The 26353-nt window shown below is 33.4% G+C and overlaps 2 protein-coding genes across 2 annotated transcripts; both read right to left on the bottom strand.

The window, feature by feature from the left end:
• Positions 1-11869: 11869 nt before the first annotated feature.
• On the bottom strand, positions 11870-16109 carry LOC133186007 (cornifelin homolog A-like). Its single transcript, XM_061321289.1, has 4 exons — positions 16012-16109; positions 14051-14209; positions 13127-13266; positions 11870-12181 (listed from the first exon to the last, which is right to left on the bottom strand). Exons 2-4 carry the CDS (start codon positions 14175-14177, stop codon positions 12083-12085), a joined length of 366 nt encoding a protein of 121 aa, XP_061177273.1. The 5' UTR covers positions 14178-14209; positions 16012-16109; the 3' UTR covers positions 11870-12082.
• A 2197-nt stretch (positions 16110-18306) lies between these two features.
• On the bottom strand, positions 18307-22053 carry LOC133186006 (placenta-specific gene 8 protein-like). The gene is made up of 3 exons (XM_061321288.1): positions 21884-22053; positions 20611-20750; positions 18307-18611 (listed from the first exon to the last, which is right to left on the bottom strand). Exons 1-3 carry the CDS (start codon positions 22008-22010, stop codon positions 18516-18518), a joined length of 363 nt encoding a protein of 120 aa, XP_061177272.1. The 5' UTR covers positions 22011-22053; the 3' UTR covers positions 18307-18515.
• Between the last annotated feature and the right edge of the window lie 4300 nt (positions 22054-26353).

Raw genomic sequence — 26353 nt, 5'->3', positions numbered from 1 at the left:
ATATGAAGTGCAACAAGGGTATGTCCAACACACTTTCTGTGACACTTGTCTTTGAATGCAATGGATGTCCAAGATTCCAGTGATTGTAACAAGTCAATATGATTTCCTGAAAAAGTGTGAGTTAATTTTTACATGTCTATGTATTTTTTTATTATAACTTAGAAATATGTTGTTAACAAAATTGAAACGTGAAATAGATCAATTCAAAAAGACACTATGTTCTCTTAAAGTCTTAAAAGATTTTTCCTTGTGTATGTGTAGGTCACAAGTACAGTCTGCAGAGACAAGCACTTCTATCATTGAGGGAAAGTCTGCATTGTCAAGTTCTTTGCATAGACAGAAAAGAGATAAGCAATGGGGTGTATGGACCAGACCAGGATTCAAGTCAGGGCCCCCTGAATCAGTAGTCATTTGCTCTACCAATTTAACTATCTGGCCACCAGAAATTGAACCCACCTAAATGCCCTATATGGATCTGTGGAACTCTGAAATATCCAAGTTTTATCAATAAGAGAGGTTTTACTCCACCTATGTCAAGTGACCATAATTTAACAATTCACTGTATACACTTCAACAAAACTGCAACCCAAGAAGAAATTGTTGTCCTATTATTAATCTTCTGGCTACAGAAAAAAAAATTACATGTGATGTTAGTATAGTTTTTTATTATGTTTACTGATACTGTGGACCTTATTCAAACTTGTAGGATATCAATCTCCTATGCAGAGTTGTCATTTGTTCCTCTCTCAGACATGTATGGGCCAGTGGTAGAGAGTGGTAGAATATTTCACATGTATAATATTTTTACACAATACATTCAATTTAACGGCAGTCAAGTTTATAACTTAAGATTTTTGTTTTTTTTTTTCAATTCTAGCTCCCAATGCACAAGTATAAGTTTCATTTTTCATTCATCTACAAGTAATATAAATTTTTCGTCTTTTCTTTCATTTTCTTTTCTTTAATATGTTGTTCATATTTACCTTACACTTTTTTGAGTGAGGGCTGAATGAAAAAGCTGACTGTAGCCCAAACCCTGATTTCCTATTGAAGAAGCATTGGAAGTTTGTACCCCATGCATAAATTGAATATATGTGTGTTGGCCTTGACCCAAGGTTATTTGATGAAGTGTGAGGTGATTCTATAAAATAAAAAATTATAAAAATCTAGAATTCCTGTTTGACTAGATCTTGTAATTGAGAACATTTAGAGGCTCATACTTATTGCAAATATTGAGCATGACCTGCGGTTATGACTGATCTTAAATCAAGGTCATTTTTAAGCAAGTTAAAGGTAACTGGCAGAAAAAGTGTATTATCTTTGTCAAATGCATAATTTGCAAATGATACTTGACACAAAGATTGCTTATGACTAAATGGTGTTTCATGACCTTATCCAATGTCAAGATTACTGGCAGTAAATGTGTGAAATTTGTTTTCATTTCATTACTCCTTCATGGATAAGTATTGAAACTGGAAACTTCAAAGATTATTTGTAAGCAGAAAGTACATCATAACCTTTACCCATGATATTGTGGCAAGTTCAAGGTCATTGGCAAAAAAAATTGCTCATGTCAGGTCCATAATGTCTTAATGGAGAAACAGTAAATATCTCCCCTTTATTTAAAGATTTATGATGAATAGAAGATGCATCTTTTCTTTCTTAACCAGTATCATTTTGGCAAGTTCAAGGTCACATTTAGAAAAGTGATATTGGCATTTTCAGAAAGAAAAAATGTATAGGGGGTATAATGTTGGAGTTCGTTCACAGTTATTGAATTATATACCGGTAGGCATAGTTCAATTATAGTATACATGCAGGTAGAATCCATGACAATCCAGCCATAACTGGAAGGTACTTTTGAATCCTTTATGATAGAATTTTTTAGATTTTACTGACTTAACTTAGGAAGACCTTTTTAATAAAAAAATCACATAAGTATAAGCATCAGGGTGACTATACTTTATGATATTACAATTTTTCATAGCATGTATTACCAGTACAAAAAAAAAAAAAAAAACAAGTATTGGTATGTACCTGTAATAACCTTTTTATCTTGAATTCAAATAAAGATATTGAAAACACTGATACATTGTTTTATTGACTTGGGAATAAATTGCTTTGTCATTGTTGAAATGTGGATACATGCATATACACGGTACCAGTAAGTAATTAAACTTTTTCAAACAATTTTAGACATTTAAAACAAGTAAATGTGCAGAGAGTGTAGAAGTCTGTGCATCACTTTTCTTGGCCTGGAATTCTTCAAACAGGACAGGATAGGTTTGGTAGGACACCCTCAGATTCTCAACTTTGTTTAGTAGTTGCTTCTTGTGATTCACCTGTGAAATTATTATTTCAAAAATAAATATAACAAAATGTAGTAATGTAACTGATCATTCAATGTCAAGCTAAGCAAATTAAGGAATAGATAATATAAAATTAAAAAAAATATGAAAGTGAGAGAGGGCCAAACTAAGAGTTTAATTATTAATTCATAATGGAAGTAAACAAGCTTGAAAGACACACAATTCAATCTTAGAACATGTACCTGGTATTTCTTAAATTTTAAGTTCATTTACAGTGTATGTAGGTGTCAACCTTTCATCATCTACTTCTGTATATAATATTGAAGGGTTTTAATTTGTAAGACAGAGTGAATTAAAGTTATACATGTATTCATTTATGTGTATTTAACACATCACCATAAATGTGATGATGCAGAATGGTCTACAAACAAACAAACTTATTTTGTGTGATCTCATAAACGACATGTGTCTTCCTTCTGTGGCCAAATATGTATAAAATTTGAAAGCTAAGGATATTATAAAAAAAACTTATATTGTTGACGGAGTTATATCCCATTCCCATATAAATGTTCAATGAAATCGATTCATAGTGATTGGACCCTTGCAACTATAGTTGTCTTTCTGTAATGGACAATTCCTCTGTGTAACATTTTTTAAGTAATGAGGTAAATCAAAGATTGTTGAACAGATGGAATTCATTAAGATATGATTAATATATTTTATTAATATTTAGTCATGCAATCAGTAAGAATAAATACCTGTTGGCTCTCTATTCCCTTAGGAATACACCAGGTCTAGAGCACAGTCCTAAGTTAGCTTAGAGTACATTGATCAATCTCAGCTTTCCACTAGCTGGCATAATGGCAAAGGAGGGACGCAACTCAGATGTCTCAACCTGCAACATACAAATTATTTGAAGTGACCTGTTTTACACTATATCAGAGATAAAAAAAATCTCCCAGTCATGGTTACTTTATGGAAGGAACACTCAATGAGTTGTGCCATAGTCACTGAAACTGCTTTCTGTCAATACCAAACAGCCAATTTCTGGCATAAAATTATTTACACCTTTTGCATTTAAATAAAATTAAATGAAAAGTGATTTGGAATATTACTGGTATGTACCCTAAATGACTGCACTGAACCGTAAACTTTGCTTAATTTCAGAAATATTTGATTTCAAAAATATTAAAAAAAAAAATTCCGAGGAATTGTCTGAGAATGTACATGTACCATGATAGATTAATTTTGCTGGGAAATGAAAACAAAGACCAAAGGGCAAGGATTTTATTTTACAAACTAGATGTGTGTGGTAACATCACAAATGCCCCCGCAGACAGCCAAAATTTCAAATTGCAAATTGTAAATTGAACATATGTAGCCAATGCAAGATAATGATTAGAAATTGAGAATTTTTAAATCTTTTCCAAGTTCAAGGGGGATAACTGTCAATACCATGACCAAATTTAAACTTGACCTGCATATTCCTATGACGTATCCATATATCAAATTTGAGTTGAATGTGTACAACTGTTGCCGAGATAATGAACGGAAATTCAATGATGACAGAATGACTGAACAGGGTAACACTAAATGCCCCCCCCCCCCGGACCATTTTATGGCAGGGGCATAAAAATTCTGAAGATTAAGGGGTACCTATATTCTCCTACATTTCAGATGACAAGGAAAGTATTTCTATTCTGCTAAGGCAAATTTTCAAACTTCTAAAAAAAAAAAAAAGTTCAAGCTATAGATTTCCATAAAAGAAGTGTTGCAATTATCACTTGGCAATCCATTATTATAATTTTTATTTCCATTTCACACAATAGAATTGCATAAAAATCAAAGAATGTCTTGATCCCTTTCCTTTAGTGAGAGCAGAAAAAATTAAAATTAGACCCAACTAGATCACAATGTGTAGCAATATTGTTGGAGTGGAATAAAGATCTAATTTTAGTTAGACTGAATTTATTTAAATTTGTTAATTTTTTGTGCGATTTATTGAAAGATAATGACTAGCGCATATTATTGATCTTTGCAATCAATCAGAGTTCAGCTTATTGTATAAAAGACAAGAGACAAAATGTACATAATTAAACCACAGGTGCTTCAAGGGAACATGAACACGACCCACCCCAACCCTCTAAAATTTTGGGCTTCCCGAGTTATTTTTTGATTTATTTTTTTAAGCATATATGTTGATGTATAATGCACTATAAAAATTCACAATTAATGCATTAATAAGCTATGTATAAAAATATACCAATGATATAAATAGAGAGGTTATTTATATTTTTTTTTGGGGGGGGGGGGTACATGAGATACCAGAGGCATATATATATCTCTGGATACATATACATGTATAGCTTATTCCATCAATTGTGAATTTTTATAGTGCATTATACATCAACAAAATGCTTTAAAAAATCATGAAAAATAATTCAGAGAGCCATCAATGTTTTTTGTAGAAATTGCTACCCCCCCCCCCCCCTTTGCCTTTTGAAATTGTTGTGTAACAGTTGGGGAAAAATGTCGGTCAGACTGGGACTCGAAGCCGGGACCATCCGCTAACTGTGCAGGTGCTCTAACCACTGAGCTACCGGGCCGACGGACCCAGTCCCCGTTACACTCTTCCCCCCTTTTTCTTGAGGTTTTCCATCCTGAAAACCTCACTGAGACTCTTTTAAACCACCCGTGGGTTTTATTGTTGGGCGCCAAATGTAACAGGCGGGGAAAAATGTCAGCCAGACTGGGATTCGAACCCGGGACCTCCCACTAACTGTGCGGGTGCTCTAACCACTGAGCTACCGGGCCGACGTACCCAGTACCCGTTAGAGTTGCAACGGGCCTGGGGGGGGGGGGGGGGGTCCTGTCCCCAAGCACCTGTGCATTAAACCATGAGTATCAGAACCTAATGGGGCTAATTGTAGAATTGCTGGTGGTTGGCTGGGAGCAAATCTCCCCACTTTTTTTCCACAAAACAACATTAACTACGCCCAATAAAAATATTCAGCAGAAGTTCACTGTTCAACGGAATAGGCCCCCACCCGATTTCTCCAACTTGATTTCGACGAGGATGTTAATTAAAGTAGTCTTTAAATTTGACCTATTTTTTACAATATAACTAAAATAAATATGACAAGTAATTCAGTGTTGTCTAGATTTAAAATTAGAAACAGCTGAGTATTTCAAAAGCTGAGAAAATTCGGTCTATCGCAGTTGAGATTATTGCTAGCCTACTTTCGTTTTCCTAAATATAAAGACTTTAGCATTTTTATCAACAAAGTAGTCATTATCCTTTTGTTGTTTCAAACAAGGGATTTGGCATTTCCTTCTACATACTTCGTTCTGGGATTGGGCATGCTGAATCTATTCCAGAGGCAGAGATCTACCGTATATATCATCATCAAACATTACACTTCCTGCCATGTGGTGTCTAGCCTCGCTTTCGTATTATAAGGGAGAAATAATTATTTTATTTTAAGGATAACTTGAAAAGAGATATCTCTTTCATTAAGAGAGATATCTCTTTAACTTAGAAAGATATCTCTTTTTGAAAATCTAAAGAGACATCTCTCTAACTTAGAAAGATATCTTTTTTAACGTTGTTAAAGAGATATCTCTCTAACTTTAAGAGATATCTCTCTCGCTTTAAGAGATATCTCTCTAGCTTAAAAAGATATCTCTCTAAGTAAAAGAGATATCTCTCTTGCAAAAAGAGATATCTCTTTTGTTTATAGAGATATCTCTCTAGGTTATAAAGATATCTTTCTTAGTCAAAGAGATATCTCTCTTGGTCAAAGAGATATCTCTTTTAGTTAAAGAGATATCTCTATAAGCTAAAGAGATATCTCTATAAGCTAAAGAGATATCTCTCTAAGCTAAAGAGATATCTCTCTTATTGAAAGAAAAAATTATTTTACGAATAAATAGTAAAAGGGCTTGCCATACATGCTACATATAGCTCAAATAAATTATGTACTTTTCAAGTTAACTTGAACATCAACAAAACAACTATAAAAAAATTCAATCATTTTAATATACATGCTATATTAATAATGGAACTAATGGCCTTCATTTTTATTAACTGTATCATGATCGAAAGGTAAAGCTTATCTAAATATTGCACAGAACATCCAAATTCCAAATTGGGTTCATCAATAAACGGATTTAAAATTCTGATCAGGTAACAGTGATAGAAGAGTAAACACGAGAAATACGGTTTTGACCCATGTGCCTCCATCACTTTTTGATTAGCTCTAGATTAAATTGCTTAAAGTATGTTTATTAGTCATGTACTCATTTATAATCTTTGTGGTCTGAATAGGTAATATCGTACATGAGTAATAATTACTTAATAAGTATTCACAGCATTTCTAATTCTTGACTACCGCATAAACATTTTGTTATTAAAGAAATGAAGAATAATGTTTATACTTTGACATTTTGTAAAAACATGCATAATTTGATAATGATTTAATACTCAGGGTATATCAAATTTTACCTTAAAAACATTTACATAACCCGGGGCTTTTAGGTGAAATCATAATTATTATACGTTTGAAATAGGGAAGTCGTATGTAAGGTACATATAAATGTCGCAAAAAATGTCAATATTGCATAAACATCATTAGGGTTATTTATGTACAATACATAATTCAGTTGTGTTGAAGTCAGAATTCCTTGGTTGAAACAGTGGAAATTTTAATGTTGAGAACATTATTGTCACTTCAAATGAAGTAAGTTTAAATTTAGGAGGGTTTTTTACGCTATTAGGTTGTATATATAAAACCAGTTGTTATATTTCTTTCCGATCAACCGTTCACGGTAGCTCAGTCGGTAGAGAGCTCGCTCCGTGATTGGGAGGTCGTGAGTTCGAATCTCGGCCGCGACTGACCTAAGTCGATAAAAATGGGTAGCAACTGTTCATTCGCCATGCGCTCGGCACTTTGAAGTGAAAGTTGCGGGTCCTTCGGATGAGACCTTAAAAACCGAGGCCCCGTGTCAAGGCAGGCGTTGGCACGATAAAGATCCCTCACTGCTCAATGGCCCTAAGTGCCGAGTAAAGGTCAAAATTTGAAGCCCTTCACCGGTATTTGGTGACGTCTCTATATGAGTGAAAAATTCTCTAATGGGACGTAAAACAATATACAATCAATCAATCTCTCCGGAAAGATCAAGGTTTCAATGCACGGAAACATGATCATTATGGATCATGTAGGGTTAAGGGCTAATTCCATCTTCTTAGGAAGAAGTACTCTTCTAGAACAAGATGTGTTTGTGAAACACTGATGCCCCTGTATGGCAGCTTATGGCGAAGGTTAAAGTTTCTCAAATGCAAATCAAACTCCTGGGCAAAAAATCAAAAATGTTGGTACCCAAAGAAAGGTCTCATCTTGAGGAATATACCTGTGAAATATGAAAGCCCTAATAGTTATGGGGAAGATTTAAGTTTTTTTTCAAAGTTAGTAAAACGGCAAGGTCAAGGCAAAATGGTGCCCAAGGGAAGGTCTTGTCAGAAGTGATACACATGATAGTGAATTGTGAAAGCCCTAGAACCAAACATTCAAATATTATGGCCAAGGTTTAAATTTTTTAAAAGTAGGTCAAACTCCAAGGTCAAGGTCAATGCCAAAATTGTTGGTATCCAAATGAAGGTCTTATCACAAGGAATATACATGTGAAGTATGAAAACCCTAACACCAACTGTTCAAAAGTTGTGGCCAAGTTTAAGGTTTTTCAAAAGAAGGTCAAACTCCATAATCAAGGTCAAAGGGTCAAAGTTGTTGGTATTCAAAGGAAGGTCTCACAAGGAATGCATATATAAAGTCTGAAAACCTCAGCACTAACTGTTCAAAAGTTATGCCCAAGGTTAAAATTTTCAAAATTGAGGTAGGTCAAACTCAAAGGTCAAGGTCAAAGGGTAAAAGTTGTTGGTATCCAAAGTAGGGTCTTGTCAGAAGGAGTACACATGCGAAGTATGAAAGACCTAACTCAAAGTGTTCAAAAGTTATGGTCAAGGTTAAAGTTTTTTCAACAGTAGGTCAAACTTCAAGGTCAAGTCAAACAGTCAGAGATGTTGGTATCCAAAGGAAGGTCTTGTCATAAGAAATACACATGTGAAGGTTGAAAGCCAAAGGTCTTGTCATAAGAAATCCACATGTGAAGGTTGAAAGCCCAAGCTCCAACTGTTCAAAAGTTAGGGCCAAGGTTAAAGTCTCAAAAAATTTTGCAAAAATTGGTCAAACTCCAAGGTCAAAAGGTCAAATATTATGGTACCCAAAGAAAGGTTTTGTCACAAGGAATACACATGTGAAATATGAAAGTCTTAGCTCCAACCAATCAAAAGTTATGGGCAAGGTAAAGTTTTTGCGGACAGACAGACAGACGGACGGACAGGGCTAAAACTATATGTCCCGAATCTTCGATTACGGGGGCATAAAATTATATGTTTATAAGGAATCCAATGAATGGTATCTTCAAACAATAGGTATAGATAGATATATGTATATATATATATAGATATAGATATAGAGATATAGGAAATTTAGACATTTAGTCGGCAACCAGGGTCATTAAGCAACGAGAGACCTTTATCGTGTCAATGCCTGCCGGGACAAGGCGTCTTTTTTTACGGTCTCATCCGGAAGATCCGCAGCTTTTACCTCAAAGTGCCGAGCTCTTGGCGAAGGAACAGTTGCCCTCCTTTTAGTTTTCGCGTCCATAGTTCCGTTCCTGAGCGAGCGCTCTACCGACTGAGCTATCATGAAGATCAGTTAATTGAATTCACGTGCGCAAGTTTTTTTAAATATATATAATTTTTTAGTTTTCTCAAAAACAAACGTGCGCTGTATTGCCTTTTAAAGGCATTGTTGATTGGATTATCAAGAAAAAAGTTATGAATCGATCTCTGTTCGTTATCTTCACCTTTTTTCATATTTGTCAAAAACTGAAACAATTAAAAGTTCAATATATACCTACTTCAATATATTACGTTTTTTTATGAATTTTGTTCTACATAGGACAGGATTTCTTAATGTACCAATTCCCAATGAGCATCCTATGGATTATTTAATGAATATGGGTTAATTATTTCACATTAATATTAAATCAGTGAATTTTTTAAAAGTAACCGAAGTTGCTTTAAATTTCGTTTTATTTAACTATCTCCAGTATTTGGGCAACATTTCTTTTTTTTTAAATGCTCTATGGCACAATATAATTAACATGTACCAAAAATTCGTAAAGGGTGTGTCTACTTGCAAAGCAAATCAGGTATCATCAAACCCGCCCTAAGTCCTTTATAAATCATTTACATTTCAAGACTCATAATCATTTCTTCACTTTATACACTTTCACAATATTCACATTGATTTTTTTTTCTTCATTGGCCTAGAGAGATTTAACAAATCAAAGAATAGTTATAAAAATATTGTCGAGGAAATATTTTTACAGCAAAATACTGGATTCTCTTTTTCATGTCGTTTTCACTGGTTGAAGTATGTAATTTTTATCTCATAACTTGTTTAATTTTCACCCTGAGTTGATTGTTATATATTTATTCAGACTCATTTAATAGTGTTTAAAAATCGATGTCATCTATGTCTTGAAACTTAATTCGTTAAAAAAAAAAATGTTTAAAAGAAAAACGAAAAGAAAACGCCATTTTATCGTGTTTCATTGAATTTATTTCAATATCCTTTTCATTTGACAATATAATAAAATCAATCATTTAGATAGCCCCTTTTTTCAAATATTTTTTTATAAAAGTAACTATATGCCAAGGAGTGATTGCTTGAACAAAGTTAAAAACAAAAACCAAACGATGTGCAGTCTTTTTATAAGTACTTTACCACACTGTTTTAAAACAAGGCATTCACGTTATTACGCGGTCGTTCATTTTCCTCATTGTCTTTAATTAAGATTAAACCTGACTCGTTTTGCTTACAAGATTTCTGAGATCGATCTCTGCTCTGTGCACTCTTACAATCAGGAGGGGAAAACAAAGCAATATTTTCGTACTGAGTCCCTTGGTGAATATTTCTCTAGTCATAAAGGTAGACTTCTATGAAATAAAACCTGAACTTTTATGAAACGTAATTTGAAAATGGAACAAAATTTGCATAACCACGCATTATGTCCTTTATTAGCCCCATATATTTCTATGAAGCAGAATTTATTCAGAAACTTTTACATGAGAAAAGGAAAACTCTTGCTGTGGCCTTCAGCTCCACGGTCATATATATCGACAATGTATTGTCCAACTTTCACTCATATTTGGTTTTGTTATATCCATATGAACTTGAAATAATAGATACAAGGAGTTTACCAAATCTGTGTCATATTTGGATGTTTTACTCACTATAAACGATAATATAATGTCCAAATAATAACTAAACTGTATGACAAACGGCACCACTTCAGATTTTCCATCGTCAACTTCCCTTATTTACATAGTAATACTCAGCTATCACTTGCATATGGTGTTTATGTCCCCCAACTGATTCGATACTCAAAAGCATGCCCAAAGTGCGATCAATACAGGCAATATATTGACAAATATGTTGGCATTACAAGTCCAAGTCTGGAATTTCAACAACCTGTCTAAAGTAAGTTTTTGGCAAATTCAACAGACGTCATAATGGCTTTCTTTGTAAATACAACCTATCGTTGGGTCGCATTTCTCTGACATGTTTCATAGCATTTGTTAGGTCATTACTAAATTTGTCTACAGGGTAATCCATAGGGCATAGGTTGGGAGATTTGGCGATCGAAAGGGGTTGCTTACCCTCCTTGGCACTTGACCCCATCTCTGGGTTTCCAGAAGTCCGTCTGTTTACCCTGTTCATGATTTGTTTAGCGCGCTGTACTGATGAGATTGATCATTTTCATTCCCTTCACTTTTTTTCCTTTTACACTTGTGAAAATTTTTTAATCAATATAGGAGACCAAATCATTTAAAAAGAGCTTGAATTGAAGAATGCATATAATCATGGTCTGGAAATTGTTTTCCTATCTATATTATTTCGATTGCTGCACTTCGATTGCTTTATGTTTCTACTTTCAATCTATTATCAATTACTATATTAAGGGTGTTCTTTTTTTATTTATCAAAGTTGATATTCCACAGCTGATATTCCATATTTAAGGCATTCTGCAAATACAAACCGCAGTGAGGACTACTTTGAATTGTTTACTTGTGCTGATATTGCCATAACATGTTATCACTAAAGAGCGTTATAACACATTTACTCCTATCTGCAAATATTTATACTGTTGCAAGGACTGCAGTATATACTTAAGATTCCCTATGTACATAATAAATTGATTCACTTCTCAATGGAAGAACACCCATTCCCTATAAAAAAAATATCATACGTTCATTGGCAATTCTAATAGAAATAGATCATACCTTATCCTTGATGTTTGGTGAAAAGGTTACTGTAAACCAACTAGTTTACAGTATTGGCTGACTTTTAGAGGCTCTACTCTTAGTTTAGCAACAAGTTTGTTATCTAAGTATTACAATTTTCGATCATCAAAAGAAAACTTCTATAAACTTTCTCTGTAATATTTATTTTTCTTGAAGTAACAGTTAATATGGTGTTGTAAGCAAAGACAGCAACAGTGAAAAGTCCATATTTGATATTAAAATGTACAACAGAAAAAAATACTGCAGTTGTAGATACAGATAAAATGAAGCAGATTTTGTGATTGGAGATAAGTCCTTCATATACACTGGACTCTCATTTAGGATCCTAATACACCGTCCTTCATTTTGGGACTCCCATATTGTCAAGTTCCCGCTGCATCTGGCACACAGCGCATGGCCCTAAGATCGACAAAACCATACAATCCATGCAACCTGAGCCCTGTTGAAGAGATAGAAAAGATTGACGAAATATTGAGCTAATGAACAGTATTCAAGCTCATAGTCCATTTTAACAATTCAAATCGGGAGCAGAGCAAACACGGACCTCCAAAAGCATCAGAGGTGGAATCAGGTGCCATGGAGGACTTAGAACCCCTGTAGACCGGTCACACCCGCCCTGTGCTCCTGGTCATGATCGAGTAATACGTGGAAATGTTATTGTCTAATTAATAGCCTAACAATTAGTATGAAAAACGTCAGTGTACTTGCTTATAGGGTCATTGTATCGACCGTAGAACTTGAAATGAAGACTTCAAACGAGACTGTTGATATCCTTGATTCATCAACGTGTTGGTAAATAGCGTGCCTCGTATTAAAAATTGATCTTAGGTAGAGCATGCTCTTGCGTATCGAATCAACTGGGAGACATAAACCCCATATACAGGTGATAATGGTATATTGCTACCTAAGTAAGGAAAGTTGACGATAGAAATTTTGAATTAATGACGTTTATCATAAAGCTTTGTTGTTAAGTTACCATTTAAGTATTTTTCCAGTAAAATATCCAAATATAAAACAGATGTGTCAGACTCTGTTCAGTTTTTTTAATCAAGTTCGCTGGAATATATCGAATCCACATATGAATGGAAGTATCTATCGTTAATTGATAATACGACGTCGTCATATCTAAATATCGAGATGAAGGCCAAAGCAAGCGTTTTCTTCTTCTCATGTAGAAGTTTTTGAATAAACTCTGCTTCATATGAATACAAAAATAGGCCTGCTTATAACGGGGCGTAATCGGTACCAATAAAATACGTAAATAATGTATTTTAAAAGTATTAATTAAAAAATTACTTCCAAAAATTTTTACAAAAATTTAAAATGCAGAAATTGTTGTTAAGAGTAAACAAAGTAAAAATGATTATCGTTTGTTCTTATTTACCTCGATGCCCCCGATAGTTCTGATTCTACTCCTTAAAACGACTGTTCCTCCCTGAACACAGTAAGGCATACAACAGCATTCCCCAGTCCTGGAGGCAACTGTACATACTGTGCAGGGGAGACAGAAGAATCCAAGGAGACCTGAAATAGAGTAATACATTATTTCATGCAATTACAATGGTTGACATTTTAGTTTCATAATATACTCTAAATCACTTTTTTCTTCGCGAGAACTTTATTTCCGCGCAATTATGCGAGATGTCCTGCTCGCGAAAATTTAATTCTTGCGTAAATTTGTATTACTAAAGATTATATCGAACAATAACAAATATTCGCAAAATTATATCTCGCTTATAAATACCAAATAACCGTCTCATGATCCAAAGTATTAATGCATTGATTATATTATGTGAAAATATGAACGCATCTAGAACTGAAGCTGTTTTTATAACTTTTCTTAAAATTAAATTTTCAAATTATATCTGTGTTACAATTTCAAAGTATAAGTTTGTTCAAAGGCAAAATGCTTGCATGAGTTTATTTCTGCGTGTGCTTAATAAATTCAGACGAGATAGAATGCATAAAAGAAAAGCATTTTCATCTGTTTTTTTTATCCTTGTCAAAGTGTGGAAGGTTTTGTTTGTTTGCTTATTTATCAATAAAAATTGTCTAATTAACTTTGTTGGTTGGTTATTACTTTCTTAAGTCCCTTTAGCATTTAATCTCTTAATTCACTATTGTTTTTGACTATATATCCAAAATGGGCTGATTTAAAAAAAAATGAATTGCTGATAAGGAGCTTTTAGATGCAATCCTTGATGTGAAAGAGACTGGGAGGTGATTCCGAAATGTTCATTAGAGAGCTTACAATGACTCCTTCTTTGGTAATACAACTTGGAAATTAAGATCATTATAGAATGCTTACATGACTTGAGGTCGTCAAAGCAGTCAAACAATCCGGTGCTCCAGTCTCTGTGACCGTGGATCCCTGTAACCATTAGCGGATTACCGGAGCCTGCTGTTGGCTGCTGGACTATAACAGTGGTCGACATTTCTTGATGAGCCTTTGACGATGATTATATGTCTGTAATAAAAAGGCAAGAGATTTTTTCATACTGCTTCACTGAAGGTGTGCTTGAAATGCAGTAAAGTAAGTTAAATTCAAATTCAGAACAAGGCGTTGCATAAGATTAATGTTTCTTATTTGAAAAATCCGATGAAACACAATTTTGATTTTGATTTTCAGTCAAGAAATTTTTATGTGTTACCTTGAACAACCCTAAAAAACAATTTTGACTACAATATTTAAATATTGCATAAAGTTGAGGGTAACATTGAAAATTTTAACTCCAGGAAAACCTTTGTCAATCGATTCGCAATATTGCATAGTTTCATTAGTTAACAAATGTTTTTTGGACAAATGAGACTCAATGAATTTACATGAAAGTATAATCTTCTACTTTCAAACAGAATTCTGTAAATCTTGTTATCAATATATCTACATGTATTTTGGTTCTAGATCTACTTATGCTAAAATTATATACTGACTACAAAACATCCTCTATTATGTTTTTGTGTCATTGAAATTCGACTTATATATAATAACCTGAAATAAGAAAGTGTAACTTTAGTTCCATGTTAAGTTTTCAACTTAAAGTCTGATATACATGATTTGGTAGTTTTTAATGCAATTTCATTGAGTTGTGAGAAGGCTTTGCATAACAGGATACACACACTTGAAAAGACTGAACTGTAAATGGGTTTTTTGAGATTAAGAAATGTTACATACACTTATACAGCTATAAAAAAAAACGTTAGACTTGTATCATTCCTCTCTGTCCTTATCAAAATCATGGATCACCGCTTTGGTCCTACATTGCTACTTACACGTTTCTTCCATTTTTATCTCATAGTGAAACTCTTAAATAGATTGTTATTTCATTACGTAATTGTATAACTGAGGATTTTAAAAAAAAAAAAAACCACATCCTACTGGTGGATACTTATCACCTCACGGTTTCTCGAATACAGTTAATTGTACTTCACCCAGATAGTTTCTCGTGACAAATGTTTTATAAAAGGTCAAAGGAAGTAGAGTTACAAAGCAGCTAAAATAAACATTGATCTCATACTAATTTCAGAGAGGCTCACTAGTGCTGGTTTGATTCACTCCTTTGCAACGTTATTCAAATCAATTCTTTGCAAATGACGCCATTATTTAAGTCAATTGCAGAGGTCATTAACATAAATCCAACAACGGTTCTTTTCCTAATCATATTAGAAAACAATGCAAGTTTTAACAAAACTCTGAAAAAACAAACATGATCATTATTATTTTTAACATTTTAAGATAAAAAAAAAAACCCATAAAAAACCATTAGCATGTATAGAAATTTTCCTCAACAAACGACACGCGGCAACTGATACAAGATATGATTCTTTTTTTAATTTAAAAGTGTTTCCTCGATGTATGCTAGGTCATTGATCAAATCCCTTGAAATGTCTATGTGTTATATGCTGACTCTGGACAGCTTTACGATGATATATGTAATGCTAATTAGCCTAATTTATCCGTTTTGATCACTTTGATTCAATGTCTCATAGTATATTTAAGGTATATCGCAAAGTTTGTAAAAATTTAAAACTGCAAAAATGATATAACGGATTGTTTCTTTCAAGTATATTTATTTATTTACGAAATAAAACTGTATAATGTACTATAGCCACATCTCAAGAGTTTCTTCAGAAATCGAATCTATCTAATTTCAGAAGTGGTAAAGCCAAATTGATAAACTTTGAAAATGAAAGAATTTGTTTTTAAATAATATTGTTCTAATTTTGCAATATAGGGGCTTACAAATGAAAAATACATATACACATACTTACCTTAACAAACGCCTCTCAGGGATTACTTGCACTTAATATATGACTATGTTTTCTTCTTTCAAAGTGCCTCTTTCCCTCTCTTATTAGTTCTATATAATGAGATATATCTGAACAGCTTGACGATGATATATGATGTACATGCGTATAATATAATCATTTATAATATACAAACAAAAACGTAGTCATTTATAAGTGATGAATCAGTGCTTCTTGTATTTTCACAAAATGCAATAATGTTTGTATGTTGCAATGTATTTAAACAATAAAATGCTTTCTTTGGTTGTTAGAACGGGAAATAATGTCGCAGCTGTTGCAGAAAAAATACATAACCCGCGTAAACTTGTTTACAACTAACATATAACTTTTACTTTAGTATAAAGATTAATTTAATTATTAACATGGAAAATGCTGATTTACGCTGAAAACTGATGAAAATTATGGAAGAGCCTTCTCTGAAAATGACCACAAACAATTTTTGACACCTGTGAATCCAGATTTACTCGTATGTAAAATCATCCTACGAGCAAATGTGACCCGACGTCTTGACTCCTAACGATTTAAGTCAGCATCACTGCCGGTCACTTGACACTTCTGGTACAACACATTTACATTTTAATGGTAACGATGCAATTGCCCAGCAATCTGGGATATTTTTATGTGTAAATTAAAGCCAAAATACTCGGAATCAAATATTAAAACTTCTCATGTTAAAAACAATAGTTATGAAACAGAGCATATTGCAGAAACTGGCCACTTTTATACTGAAACCATCTTGCATCATACCATTGGCTCTCCTGCGCTCCTTTGAGAGCCAGGCGATTAGAAAACATGAAAAAGAAGAACTTGACACTGTCAGAATGGATTAAATGTATCAGATGGATGTTAAAATCTCACATTAAACGGCTGAAGGGCAATATGAAAACCATCTTTACTTTTGTCTTCAATAAATCAGATGTGAAAAAAATTAGATACATTACACAATTAATCTATACTGGTCCAAGCTGAAAGATCAGGTTTGTATATCTGTATTGTATATCTGACATCGTTTACATAGAATCTTTTACACTACCATCGTTTCATACATAGGTTTAAATCTAGAAAAATGATATCAATAATCACCAAACATCTGTAAAAATCTTATACATAATAAGCAGTTTTGTTGTTGTAAATGATGTAGCTATTTTATATATTTAAATTAAATATCAAAAAGAAACAAGCAATGACAAAAGAAAAAACAAATCAAAAGATTTTACAGGCTGGCATTATTCCTATTTTATTAATTCTTAGGTTTCTATATTACATAAAATATTATTTATGTAGAAGTCTCCGGATAAGTTCTGCTTTATATGAATACCCCTAACTGATCTACTAATAACGGGCATAATTATTCCCCAGTGGAATTCTAACAGTGCTTGAAGATGTCGTTTCCAAAAACCACATAGATATTGGCAATGAGAAATTCTAGCATCTTTCTAACATCAACCTCCAGGGCCATAGAACATGGGGGGAGCCCCACTACCCCCCCCCCCCACTTTTTCTGAATAGAGTATTTTGCTATAGTGAATTTTCATTTAGTTACGCGTTGGTCCTCCCACTTTTTGTTGCTGAAAGGTCGAACAACGGAGAATTCCAGGATTTGGACAGTTAAGGACTTTTTAAACTTTTTTTTTTCTTGTCAGATTATTTTGCGAAGCCCCCCCCCCTTTTTCTTGACAGTTTAAGGTTTTTTTTCTGATTCTTTTGGGTAAGTTGCCCCCTTTCTTTTTGAAACTATTGCTAATTACTAATCCATTACTTGTGCCTGAACATTTATTTGACATAATACCTGAAATTGTTTATGCATGTCTTAGTTGTATACCTTCCTGTACAACATGTCTTTTCACTTCATAAATTATACACAAAATTAGTCCGAGCAAGTTAATAATTTTTTTCTCGGACACGCTCAAATTAGGACTCGAAAAGTACGTCAGAAATACAGATAAGGCATTTCACACATATCTTTCTTACTTCTTTATTTCTTCTTAATTTTCTATCCCTTTGTATACAACAATTTTTTGCAAAACAACAGATTTTTAAGAGTTTTTGTTTATTCAAAACTTTATTTCCTTTACAAAATTCTTACAACAACACTGAAATTTGATTTTTAATTATTTGCAAGTACTTCTCATTGTTAAGGCGTGCCATTTTTATACATGGACATAAGAGTCTCTTCCCATCCTTTTGAAGGTTGTTTTTTTTTTAAATCGAGTTCTGCTTTAAGGTTGTTCGCCTGATTAAATTAAACTGATAATGCGATTTACGATAAAGCGTTTAATCCTTTTATTCCAAAATTATATTTAAAAAAAATACAGAAATAATATTCATTTTTTACGTTTAAATACACCAAGTGGATAAAGAGGAATTAATGTCCGCTTGATAAAGCATAGGAGCTGTAGAAAACAAAGAGAAAAAAAACTTTCTTTACAAAAAATAATTTAATTCTAAAATCTTTGGAGATGCTGTCCTTATGGAACTCCCATATTGTTGAGTTCTCTCTGCATCTGGCACACTGCACAAGGGACACAACAAGACAGTACCATACAGTCATTACAAGCGGAACCCTGTATAAAAAAAATAAGGTATTTAACATAAGAACTGTAAATGTAATTACTAGGGCATTACTTTTTAGCTCACCTGAGCCGAAGGCTCAAGTGAGCTTTTCTGATCACATTTTGTCTGTAGTCCGTCTGTCTGTCTGTCTGTCTGTCTGTCTGTCTGTCTGTCTGTCTGTCCGTCTGTAAACTTTTCACATTTTCGACTTCTTCTCAAGAACCACTGGGCCAATTTCAACCAAACTTGTCACAAAGTATCCTTGGGTGTAGGGGATTCAAGTTTGTTCAAATGAAGGGCCACGCCCTCTTTCAAGGGGAGATAACAAAGAATTAGTGAAAAATTAATAGCATCTTTTAAAAATCTTCTTCTCAAGAACCACAAAGCCAGGGAAGATGAAACTCATGTGGAAGCATCCTCAGGTAGTGTAGATTCAAGTTTGTTCAAATCATGACCCCCGGGGGTAGGGCGGGGCCACAGTGGAGGATCAAAGTTTTACATAGAAATATATAGGAAAAATCTTTAAAAATCTTCTTCTCAAGAACAGCAAATTCATGATGAGTCATATTTATATGGAAGCATCCCCAGGTAGTGTAGATTCAAGTTTGTTCAAATCATGACCCCCGGGGTAGGGCGGGGCCACAATGGAGGATCAAAGTTTTACATAGAAATATATAGGAAAAATCTTTAAAAATCTTCTCCTCAATAACAACAGAGCCATGATGAGTCATATTTATATGGAAGCATCCTCAGGTAGTGTAGATTCAAGTTTGTTCAAATCCTGACCCCCCGGGGGTAGGGTGGGGCCACAATGGAGGATCAAAGTTTTACATAGAAATATATAGGAAAAATCTTTAAAAATCTTCTCAATAACAGCAAAGCCCTAATTGGTCATATTTATATGAAAGCATCCTCAGGTAGTGTAGATTCAAGTTTGTTCAAATCCTGACCCCCCGGGGGTAGGGCAGGGCCACAATGGAGGATCAAAGTTTTACATAGAAATATATAGGAAAAATCTTTAAAAATCTTCTTCTCAGGAACAGCAAAGCCCTGATTGATCATATTTATGTGGAAGTATCCTCAGGTAGTGTAGATTCAAGTTTGTTCAAATCCTGACCCCCAGGGGGTCGGGTGGGGCCACAATGGAGGATCAAAGTTTTACATAGAAATATATAGGAAAAATCTTTAAAAATCTTCTTCTCAGGAACAGCAAAGCCCTGATTGATCATATTTATGTGGAAGTATCCTCAGGTAGTGTAGATTCAAGTTTGTTCAAATCATGACCCCCTGGGTTAGGGTGGGGCCACAATGGAGGATAAAAGTCTGAAATAGAAATGTATAGGAAGATATCTTCTGATGAAGAACTGCAAAGCCATGATTAGTCATTTTGATATGGAAGCATCCTCAGGTAGTGTAGATTCAAGTTTGTTAAAATGATGACCCCAGGGGATAGGGATGGGCTATAATGGGGGATCGAAAATTTTACATAGGAACATATAGGAAAATATCTTCTTCTCAAGAACTGAAAATCATGTTTAGTCATTTTGATATGGAAGCATCCTCAGGTAGTGTAAACTCAATTTTGTTCAAATGATGACCCCCGAGGGTAGGGTGGGGCCCATTAGGGGGATCGAAAGTTTACATAAGAACATATAGAAAAAAAAAATCTTCTCAAGAACAGAAAAGCTATGTTTAGTCATATTGATATGGAAGCATCCTCAGGTAGTGTAGATTCAAGTTTGTTCAAATGATGACCCCTGGGATAGGGAGGAGCCTTAACAAAGGAATATATGGGAAATTGTTTTAAAAATCATCACAAGTACAACAAAGCCATTTGTTATATTGACATGGAAGCATCATCAGGTAGTTTAAAATTCAACCCCTCCCCCCCCCCCCCCGTAATCTTTTCAATACTGAACTGATTTGTGCTTCTGCCTTGCCAATGTGCTCAGGTGAGCGATGTGGCCCATGGGCCTCTTGTTATATGAACTTTTGCTTGACTTTATATACCTGGATGCCCCCAATGGTTCTGATCCTGCTTCTCATAACAACTGTTCCTCCTGAAACAAAGTAAGGCATACAGCAACACTCTCCAGTTCTAGAGGCCAAGTTACATAAGGTACAAGGAAGGCAGAAGTATCCAATGATGCCTGTGTTAAAATGATACATAGCTGATAAGTAGTAACATTATTTTACGTTGTGAATATTTCATTTCAATAAGTGTCTAGGTCTGTTATCAAGAAAAAATGTGTTCTTGTTGAATGAAAATCGAAAATTATGACTTTTTTCCCATCATTTTTGTTATTTCAAGACAAAATGAATGAATCATGATGAATGACATGTAAATTTTAAATGTGAATTTATGTTTCAGCAAATGACATACAATGTATTTTTAAAATAACGCTTAAAGTTCGAAAAATGGTCATGTAATCTAATTTTCTATGTAATCAATACTTTAAAGAATAACTTTAAGACCCATATTTCCATTGCCTATGTGTATTTAGTTGTCAACTTTTCCGTATAACATGTGTTTTCACTTCATAAACTCTGACATTCTGTACTCAGGAATCGAAACATATTTCAGAAATACAGATAATGTATTTCAAAAAACCAGAAAAATTTGATAAAATACTTTTCAAAATGCACAATCTAATTAAATTCTGGTTTTAACTTGAAATATTGTCAACGTGCGTTCTTGATAGGGCTTGCTTTATGATCTATATATTTCATATTGAACGTCTTACAGTAGTTGTGTACCAAGTCAGACTACTGTGTATTTACTGAATATTTTAGTCACACTACCCCTTCTGGGATGTGTTTTGATGTTATGATTCATATTCATAAAAGTCATTAATTTCAAAATTCTGGATCCTGAACATTCTGTCTGTATTGGTAACATTTACTATATATTCCTTTTTTCGTTTATATTTTCGATTGAATCAATATACAGCATATTTCAATTCAAAGAAAACATAGTTTAACAATGTAGTAGAAATATTAAAAGTACATGTAATTGAATATAGTAACCCGCCTTTTTGATTCTTGTTTATTTTTGATCATTTTAACACATTTTTTTTTAATCTTAAATGAGAGCTGTAACTTTTTATCACTACAATGTAAAAACATTTCAGGTGCGATGTACATGTCACATAAACAACATAATAAAAATATACATCGATCATATAATCGCAAAACTGAATATATGTTACATTGTACCATCAAGTATTGATTTTAAATTTGATTAGGAAACCTTGTGCATGATCGACAGAAGTTAAATACTTACACGTTTTAATGTCAGAGAAGCAGTCAAATAGGCCAGTGCTCCACTGTCTGTGGCCTTCAATAGTAGTCACCATCAGCCTATTATCTGGAATAACTGATGGTTGCTGAACAACTATCGTAGTCGACATCTTGTCAATATATATTCAGAACTAGATGAAATCCCGCGCAAGCGCGGGGAATTGAATTTATACCAGAGTACCGACAGAACGTATATTGTAGTTTCTACTGACGGCCTACAGGCTTATAGCAGGAAGAAATACTTTTTCAAAATCCTGCATGAAGTAGGTGTACGTCTCCACCCCCATCCGACCTCTTTTTGTAAAAACTTGAAAAATAACAATTTCATTAATCGACGTTTATTGTGAAACCTGTTATACTATGTAACGGATATTGTACTTTGATTAGATCCTCTTATTTAATTATCAAGAATAAAAGCAGCGAATATGCACATTTTACTGATAAATTGATTTGGGGAGGGGGGGGGGTAAAAATTCAAAGGTAGTTGGATCTTAGTTTATAAATATGCATTTACCTTATTGATATGTAAAAAAAAGTTCATTGCATTTTTTACATATCAATAAGGTTCATACAAAATTAGCTTTTAACGCCCTATGAATAGACCGAGTATTTGATACAAAAGACTGTATTTAGAGAAAAAAAGAAATGTTTTGGTTAAAGCACAAAATTTTACAGCTTTAATTGTATTTGAACAATACCTTATTCATTAATTTTCTCTTTGCATGTGAGCAAGTTTATAACGAAGTACAAATATTGTACGTCGGGTTCGTTGCCGCGATGCTCTAAGTAAGGAATATATACAAATTTTACCGATAAATTTATTAGGAAAACCTACTATATATATATGTAATAGTGTTTCGATATATAAATTATTCACAACTTATAGTGTTATCAATGATTTACTATTATTTCAATGACCATACACACAAAAGCTTTTTTTATATTCATGCAGCAAAATCGCCTCGTTTTTCTTTTTAACATCGGGCTCGATGCTATATGATGTTCTAGAAGCTTCCGTCAATATGAAGATCGGTGAATGACGAAAGTAATTTGCACATTTCCCTTTTTAATCAATTATCACAACTTTGATTGAATAATTCAGTGATGAAGTTCTATGATATAAATAAACGATTGCATGTTATCAGTTTCATTAAAAATGGCCATTAACTTAGATCCGCCAACCGGAAACGCCACCGTACTCTCTTTTTTCCTATTTCATGGCTGTTTATCGAAAAATGAAAGTAGACTTTTAATTTAATGTACGATACTAACTATGCGAGTGTGAAATCCAAATATAGTTTACGGACATCATCTTGTATATAGTGTATTGTTAGGGGAGTAAGTAAGACCTCTGATGCACCCGTTTCGGAGTTTATTTGCAAAATTTGTTAATTCATAAGTATAGATATCCACGAACTAAAACCTCTCTTAAGTATATATTTCCGTATTGAACTATAAAATCATTGGTATGTTAGGTATTTTTTTCTTCATTTTCCTTGTTGATGGAAAATATGCTAATTTTTTTTTTACTAAGATATTATCAATTGAAAGGCACATCATCACTTAGTAGTGGGTACACCTCTAAAGTAAGAAATAAAATTAGACATTTACATTTAAATTCGCAAAATAGTAGAAGTTCATCATTTTTCGTAAAAAAAAAAAAAAGATCTAATCAGAGGAAATGAAAGTTTTACGGGAAAAGGATTGATTTGTGTGTGTGTGGGGGGGGGGGGGGAGGAAGACATTTCATTAATAAAAAGTCCCTCCGGACATAGAATACGAGGGTTGTCCGGTAGAATCGGGGACAAGTTGTCTGCAGTGAAAAATAATCAACACTGCTTTCTAAAATTTTCCCTACCCCTTAGTGTATTTTTCATCAATTTACATCACAAATTTCAAATTGATATATGCTCAATTAAATAAGCAGAAAGTGGGATTTGAAGATATGTGTGGTGTCGCCTTACGGCGCACGGATGAAAACGTCAAATGTCCAAAGCAACATCACGTTTCATCTTTGCTTTAAAAAGTTGGATAAACCCCATTTTCCCTCCAAAAACAGTCGAGGGACCAATCTCGTACAAACATGGGACCTTTTGAAGATTTGTTTTTGTAAGTTATGGAAGGTACTCTCACTTTTATTGAACTAAATAGGGAGTTTTTTCCCGAGGGTCTGTAGTGATAGTCTATTTTTATTTCCAGTAGATGATTGTGTATCTGCTCTGCCCGGGGACACGATCAAAAGGATTCCGCTTTAAAAAAAGCCCATTCACTAGTATACTAAAGTATTGTTTATATTTAAGGTCTTCCGTCTCATCATATAAGGGATGGACATTTTTAACCGGTTAATCGGTCGGAACGATGGTGACCGATTGCAAATTTTCTAATTCCTTTAGTCAAATAAAAAAAATGCGTATTTTCTAGCAAAATTTTGCAACAATTTATAATTTTTTATTCCAAATTTCTAACATTTAAGTTGGCGTTTTACATATATAATTAAATTAATTTGGAGAAAATGACAGCTCCCCCTATTGACATCAAGGTACTTGGTCTGTTTGAGAAGTGCTAATTACTGTTTAAACACTGCGCCACTTTCCAACATGAATATGTAAAGCGTTTCTCTAGACTAATCTAGAACTTATCAAACGATTTCAACCCTTTGATGCAGAAATGGCCAAAAAATTCCTTTCCTCGCTTCATTACTGGGTCCTCGTTATAAACAGTTACATTTTTTGACGGAAAATCAAAAACAGTTTTTCGCTGATGAATTAGAGACTTTGCTCGATGATTTGCCACTGAAACGAATGCAATCAGAGACTATCAACGAGGAACCCTCGAAAAAAATGCTGGATTTCCTTACAGCATTTCAACAAGAACCCAATGAACCAGAAAGTGAATTGTCTCGATTTATGAATGAGAAAGGAACACAAAGTGTTGATCCTCTAAAATGGTGGGCCGATCATGAAACACAATTCCCTAATGTCGCTGGTTTAGCAAAAAAAAAATCAATGAGAATTCTAATGACATTGACAACAATGAAGATCGTGACACTAGTGCAGATTGACTTGAAAAATGGTTTACTCTATTACGTAAAGCATGTTTCAGTGATTTCTTTGTTCATTTTCTTGCTGTATAGAAATAAATTCACAAATTGTTCTGATTAAACATAGGCAGTATATTACGTCTTTTCTTAAAGGTTTTTCTGTGTATCTGAAATAGAGCTTACAGAAGATAAAACAAATATAATAACAATTAAATGTGTATTTTTGATACGATAAACTGGTTAATCGGTCAGAACGTCTTGCTGTCAACCGGTTTGCAATTCTGTAATCGATTGCCATCCCTAATTTTATTATTATTATTATATATATATATATATATATATATATATATATATATATATATATATATATATATATATATATATATATATATATATATATATATATAGTTTGTAGACTATATGCTGATGATAATTCTTTACAACAATGTTCAGGTATTATTCTTATCGAGCAAAATCTTAATCATGATATCTTGGAATATTACAAGAATGGTCAAAGAAATTGTTGTTGAAATTTAAACAACTGAAAACCAAAGCAGTATTTTGTCATTGAAAAGTTGTGCAACAATTTCCAAATTTAATTTTTGAGAATTGTCAATTAGAATGTCACACAATACATACATCTTGGGATAATTTGGGGTGGTCTTATCACATTGAAAACATTGTAAAGAAACCTTACAAAAACTTGGTTTACTTAAAAAGCTTAAATTCACTGTGTCAAGGGATATTTAAATATAATTTGTCCCTGATGTATATTTCTTTTATCAGACCAAAACTGGAATACGATGTTGAAGTTTGCTCTGGATGTACTTTGGCAGAATTTGAAAAGCTTGAGAAAGTTCAATTATTTGCTGCTAGAATAATAACTTGGTCTTACACTTATTGATTCCAAAAATTCACTTTATTTAAATTGGAAACTGGTTGGGAACCTTTGGAAAACAGAGGAAATCGAGTTAATCTAGTAACAATGTACAAAATACACAATTTAGTACCTAATCACATACAAAATATAGTGCATGATATGAGGCACTATTTCACAATATTCTACAGATTCTTCGAACTATTCCTTGGCAAAATGCAGATTAAAATTATTCAATAAATCTTTTATTCCGGACACAGTTAGAAGGCGGAATGCAATGAATCCAGCTGTAAGGGCAACTTCCGTTAAAACTTTTTAAAAATTTCTGTCAAGCAATATTGTAAAACCTCCAAAATATTTCTCATATGGAAAGAGATTTCTGAAAATTATTCACACAAGGTTGAGACATAATTGTATTTTAAACTCTAGCCTATTTCGCTGTAATTTAATAGCCAGTCCAAATTGCTTATGTGGACTATTAGACTATTAAAAGATTCATCCCATTTTTGTAAAACATATGCAATAGCAAGACATTC

Source organism: Saccostrea echinata, unplaced genomic scaffold (assembly GCF_033153115.1).
Source record: "Saccostrea echinata isolate AGI-Se365-2 ecotype Australia unplaced genomic scaffold, CSIRO_AGI_Sech_v1 ptg000012l, whole genome shotgun sequence".
NCBI lineage: Eukaryota > Metazoa > Mollusca > Bivalvia > Ostreida > Ostreidae > Saccostrea > Saccostrea echinata.
This window is presented reverse-complemented; position numbering and strand designations above follow the sequence as displayed.

Coding starts and splice junctions, on each gene's coding strand:
- LOC133186007 (XM_061321289.1), bottom strand. CDS start 14,177: ATGTCGACCACTGTTATAGTCCAGCAGCCAACAGCAGGCTCCGGTAAT. Junction 13,267..14,050: donor CTTTGACGACCTCAAGTCAT/GTAAGCATTCTA, acceptor ACTCTATTTCAG/GTCTCCTTGGATTCTTCTGT. Junction 12,182..13,126: donor GAACTATCGGGGGCATCGAG/GTAAATAAGAAC, acceptor TCTCTTCAACAG/GGCTCAGGTTGCATGGATTG.
- LOC133186006 (XM_061321288.1), bottom strand. CDS start 22,010: ATGTCGACTACGATAGTTGTTCAGCAACCATCAGTTATTCCAGATAAT. Junction 20,751..21,883: donor CTTCTCTGACATTAAAACGT/GTAAGTATTTAA, acceptor ATTTTAACACAG/GCATCATTGGATACTTCTGC. Junction 18,612..20,610: donor GAACCATTGGGGGCATCCAG/GTATATAAAGTC, acceptor TTTTTTATACAG/GGTTCCGCTTGTAATGACTG.